Here is a 5,654-nt window from a genome sequence, read left to right as displayed (position 1 = left end):
AATTATTTGAAAACGAAGTAGGTCAATCCTTAACTAACAACAACAAGGGCGTATACTCTACACTGTATCTGTACAGTATATTATACAATAAGAATCATTTTTACTTGTTGGTAGTGTGACCGCGAAGGCTGTTGACTGTTATGTTGGTGGCATTTGCTAAACAAAAATCGTCACCTTTTAGTCTTTTACACAGCGCTAAGCGTAACTGTAACTTGCAGTTTCTGTAACCATTCAAAAGCGGTCTTATATTACTGGTGAAGACACGGAATTTTTGGAAATTTCATTCACAATATTATAGCAGCGCTCGTAAAATCACTGCAAAATCTGCCCTGCTTTGGCTTATTTGCAAAAATGCTATGCGGAAGTCGCCGCAGCAGCCGTACGCACCAGGTGGAAAATTAATAGACTCTGGGCAGCCTGAGCGTTCATACACTGCAACTTCTACTTTCGCTGGTACCTGAAAGTCCGAAACACCGACTCTGCAGTAGAAGCCAGCTTCACATTCTTCAAAATTTTGCGAAGATCTGTTGGAATAAAGAACAGACCCTGCAACTAGAATCGCTAAAAAAATCAGCGAACACGAGTTAGATGAGAACAGTAAGTCCAGAAAAGAAGAGACCCACATCATTCGTATAATCTATACATACGCAGTACTCTATGTATACACGCACTCTATGTATATCATAGTGTGTTAAATAAGTTGGTTGAATATTTCCCGTCATCTAGCCACCACCGTGCCAGTAACTGGATTTCCCGACCCGTGTACGTCCTGCCGGATCCATCATCCTTTCCGACTTGAAAGCGGTTATACAGACTTCCCCCGTGTGCATCGGTGTAATTACCGCATGTCACACCGTCCATGATTTGCCAGTGAATCATGACACCTGGCTCAAATTCCGTGACCGGCGTTGACGCGTTGATGAGCCAGTTCCACAGGTTTAATAACGACGCACAACGGCACCGGATGTCACTCGTACACACCGGATTGTACTGCAGACTCAAGCCGGGTCGGCCATGCGATTGCGTTAGACTATCGAGGAAGCGACTGTCCACGGTTGTCAGGTTGTTACCCGCCAGATTGACAGATTCGATGCGGCGCATGCTGAAGAACCGGCTCAGTTGGATCTGACGAACGCCACACATCATCACGGAAACGTGCTGCAAAAATGCAGTTTATCGATTAAAGGATCATTAGCAATTCGGCGGCTACTTGGTGTAGTTCCTATTTGCTGGGTACCTTGATAGTGTCAGCCAGCGGCATCATCACCGACCAATCAAACTGCTCCAAATTGTTGTCGGTTAGGAAGAACTCCTCGAGTCTAGACGGCGCAGCAGTTCCCGGTGGCGGTACAAATGCTTCTAAGGAGTCTAAAGCAATGGCGGACATCCGATTGCGCTCCAGTCGGATTGTCTTGAGAGCCGAGAATCCCGCGAACGTATCCCGTGTTAGTGAGGGCAGATAGATTTTCAACAGCCACAGTTTCTTCACCGTCTTCTTGACATTAACCAGGAATCGGCCCACGGGATACGGGAGATCGTTGGGTGCCACCCAGATATTGCTCAGGCGAATCTCGGGGGTGTTGGGAAGCGGCGGAAGCGGATCGAACGCGGGTAGCAAGCAACTGGAATAGCATTGATCGAAGACAGTTACCGCTGTCTCGGTGCCCAGATACAGGTACGACTGTTCGACGGGAATCGCACTGACGTTGTACACCGGCTTCCCACAGGCGCAGTACAACCAGCGCGAGTCGCATGCCGGCAGAACGAACGTTCCATGGACCTTGGTTACTGGGAAGGAAGGAATAAGAGTCAGATATCCCGTAGCCGCGATTCACCGAGTCGAAACGCCGTACGGCGAAATCGCCTGATAGTACCGGCAAGAGAGTACGAACTATTATTAGCAACGATGCAAAAGGGATTTCACGCAACCGGGAAGCCGGCATTTTGGATGATTTATATGCGCTAGGCTATCTCGGCAGATCCTTGCTTATCCGTTATGAATGTTTGAATAATCCAAAAGGGTTGCAAAAGTCAATAACTGAATGCGAAGTAAACAGTAAACAGCCAAAAAACAGTTGGTTCCAAATAAGCAATGAAGTTTTTCAGTCGCGCGCATTCTGTGAGGAGCATCAACCCGGAACTTTGCAGGCAACATTATTCTTCGCCATTTATCTTGGTCACCATCGCCAATAAGAAGCTGTTATAAATTACCGGTAAAAGTTCAGTCGAAGCTAATGCCCGAGATATGAATGTGTTTCAGTATCCTGAAGGCACATATTCTCCGTCGATGTGCTGTTTAGGTTTAATGCATAACTTCATCTGTACAAAAACTTTAACAGCGCACGGCACTGATATGCTGAGCAAAGTGCTTCTTATTATGGGAACACATACACAGCATTGCTCCATGTTAGCTTCGGTTACTAGCTTCTTTATTCTGCTTAACATCTACAACAATCCGGATTCTTAGTGCACACGGAGGTCGACTACCGCCTCCAGAAAATGTAAAACCGATTAAAAACATTGAAAAGAGCGCAACACATCTCGGCCAGGATCAAAACGAGAGAGGAAAATCAAAGGAAGGAATTTTGAGAGGTTAAAAAGAGGAAAGGAATTCCTATGGTTAAAAAAGGAAGGAGTTTCTTGTTAAAATGGAGAAAAAATTTTTGGTCAACGTTTTTCCGTGGCATAGAGTGTTCGAGAAATTGTAAAATTTATGCGTGTATTTCACATTTTCTTTCATTGCATTTTGATCCCTTACAATCACAATTTATTGACTATACAGAAATTTCGAAATCTATTACTTTAGATAGTCGCTGTTTTGCACATAAAATTTGGAAATAAGAACATTGAAAGCAAAATCTTTTGGTTAAACGGTGACTGTCGGTCAGCAAAAGTACGTAAAAGCTAAGCTATACTTAAACCCACAAAAACGCATTCCCCCCACGACGCCATTGTGACCGCCCTAATCGGCAGTCTCATGTAGGGCGCCGGACCCCCTTGGGGCGACCTTCCTTTATTATTGGGACACAGTTTTTTTCAATGAAAAATTGCTGATTCCGAATCTGCAATCGGTTTATTCGAAAAATTCCGGACACTGGGGGCCGTGCTCTAAAAAGTCCCTGGATCATACGAGTATTCTAAAGCAGATTTTATGGTATAAATAACTAAAGATAAAAACACGGAAAACGCAGTTACTGGAAACCAGGGCATCCTTTGTAGTCTATAGAGCCGAAACTCTCGTGCGAAAAAGCTGCGAACAAAGCAATATAATCGTACATTGTCAGATAACTTGCGATACTAAATAAAACGCGAGCACCAGGAAGCATAATTGTCGGGTAAAGCAGAATTAAGTTAACACATTTAATGCGGGCGCGACTACCACTTCGATTGTGGGAACTGAACCCCGTGATTAGTGTTGCAAATTAGACCATCGGATAATATGCTCGCTGCTTCATCCAGACGTCCCAGTCGGATACGAGATAAGTTACTGCATTGAAGTTGTTGTTCCACTTAGCAGAAGGATCGATTCGACGGTACAAGGCACATAATCGTTGGCCTGGAGAGGTAGTATATACCGTAGCCCCAACGCACACTGTTGACATTATTTGGCACAATTTCTGGCACTCAGGATTATAGACTGTACCTGGCACGGTACTAAAAGGAACAAGGTCGTCATAAGATGGTGTTCCGAGGGTCTTGTAATTAAAGGTGCGCATGTATCGGTGGGTGTTCATGATAATTGCCACATTTTCAAATCTATGGTCCTTGTACACGCATCCATTCGTGTGAAAAATAACTTGACAGGTTTGGGCGTAAAGATCTATGTTAGCCAGCCGGCCATGCTTCTTCCCGACGATCTCAAGACATAGATCGATGAGCCTAATGTTGTCCGCGGCATTGCGACCAGTTCGGGTGTAGGATATATTAACTGGTTGGCTGCTTTCATTGCAGTGGATTTTCCAGTTCCACAGATAAATTTGCTTTCTTTCTTCTAGTAAAAATAAAACAAAGCATTATGGCTGCGTGCACGGGTACACACGGGCGTTGGATGGGTACACGGGTGACCTTTGGGAATTCACGTAGGTGATGGCTGTAGACACGGGGTTCCTGCACAGGCGATAGCGGCGTGCACGGTTAATTTTTTTCTCCAATTTTTTTAATGATAGAGCGCTTTAATAATACTTTTTTTATTATTTTTTTTGTTGAATTTTTTATATTTGAATACCCAAATATTATGGAATCATTAAAGCAACTTAAAATAAGTCATTTTTTAAAACATGCACGTTCAAGCGCTATTAATGCAATATGCGCCATAAAAATTACACGATTCCTTCCTGCGCATGCCGCCGGGAGGGTTGAAAAAAGTCTAACTCGGAAGCAGTATTCCTAAAATCAAAGTTTTGACGGCTCATCTACAAATTCATAGCCATAGTAAGATGGTACACATATGTATTGTAGACATTGCGAGCAGGTCCAGTTCATGATTCTTTTGGACTCTTGATACTTCGTAGTTCTTATTCTTTTATACAGTATACAGAAATATGTCGTCTTATACTTTTATACAGTATACAGAAACAGATTATTGATATTTCGATTGTGGGATACCCAAACATACTCGATCTCGATTGTGGGATACCCATGTCCCGAAAGCATGGTAATATAGTGCAAAAAAAGGCAGTAAAATTACAAATCATTGGAAAGTAAAATTCAAAAGATTTCTAAACTCCGGGCACGCAGCCAACGCTCGTGCTTCCCCGTGCACGCAGCATCGACCAAAACAAAATTATTACACACTGTAATGCTTTTTGCTATAAGTGGTTTGTTAAAATTGTCGCAGAATATCGGACGTCTACCCGTAGTTACATCTATCAGTATTGGTGAAATAAATTCAAGTGTTGATTTTTTTTTGTCGGAAAAAATTCAACAAGATGGCAAAGTAAAGATAGTAAAACGTAAACGGCTTACGTTCGAAGTGGGTGGTATTCAGCTTCTGAGGACACGAGTAAAATTTTCGCATTTTAAGCACGTCAAAAAATGATAGGCCTTGTTCTCTAGGTCCGATTCCCCACTCCGGGGGAATGCCGGGTTGCACATCAACAGTGTGAAGAAAACGCCTGGATGTGTGGTCATACCAGCCTGTATGCATAACAGAGTGCAGATCGTATGGAAAGTCCATGCTAGCATCTTTATCAAGATCGTAATAGCCGTTGTGCATGGGCGGATAACCACCTGTCAAAAACAGCAAGTGCTGCCAAATTGCGCTTCAATCAAAATAATCAAGAAGATGAGACCGCATACAGCCATAGATTTACCTCAACTGGCCATTGTAACATATGCATGGGCTTACCGTAATTGCACTTCAAATTTCCGTCTAGTGGCTCGATGTATTGATACCGATCCAAGCGCGTATGCTCGTGCCTAATGTTAAAAACCGTGTGGAGGACTTCGTGCATAAACACGACTTCAACTATTCGGTCCTCGACTTCTTCGAAGGCATCAGCATTTACACGAATAATATTTTCTTGTCCGGGGTTGTAACCAAAGTTCTCGCTGAATGCCGCTCTGAAAAGCAGAGTTTCGAAACACTGTTGACCAAAACGCAATGAACATTGGCGCATCGCTACCAATCGTACAAATTTGGAAGTTTGTTTTAG

At 43.4% G+C, this 5,654-nt stretch overlaps 1 protein-coding gene across 1 annotated transcript; it reads right to left on the bottom strand.

Annotated features, from left to right (window-relative positions):
• Positions 1–342: 342 nt before the first annotated feature.
• On the bottom strand, positions 343–1,831 carry LOC129598056 (uncharacterized). Its single transcript, XM_055495801.1, has 2 exons — positions 1,238–1,831; positions 343–1,158 (listed from the first exon to the last, which is right to left on the bottom strand). Exons 1-2 carry the CDS (start codon positions 1,385–1,387, stop codon positions 682–684), a joined length of 627 nt encoding a protein of 208 aa, XP_055351776.1. The 5' UTR covers positions 1,388–1,831; the 3' UTR covers positions 343–681.
• Between the last annotated feature and the right edge of the window lie 3,823 nt (positions 1,832–5,654).

The sequence above is a fragment of the Paramacrobiotus metropolitanus genome, unplaced genomic scaffold, assembly GCF_019649055.1.
Source record: "Paramacrobiotus metropolitanus isolate TYO unplaced genomic scaffold, Prichtersi_v1.0 Parri_scaffold0000113, whole genome shotgun sequence".
Taxonomy (NCBI): domain Eukaryota; kingdom Metazoa; phylum Tardigrada; class Eutardigrada; order Parachela; family Macrobiotidae; genus Paramacrobiotus; species Paramacrobiotus metropolitanus.
This window is presented reverse-complemented; position numbering and strand designations above follow the sequence as displayed.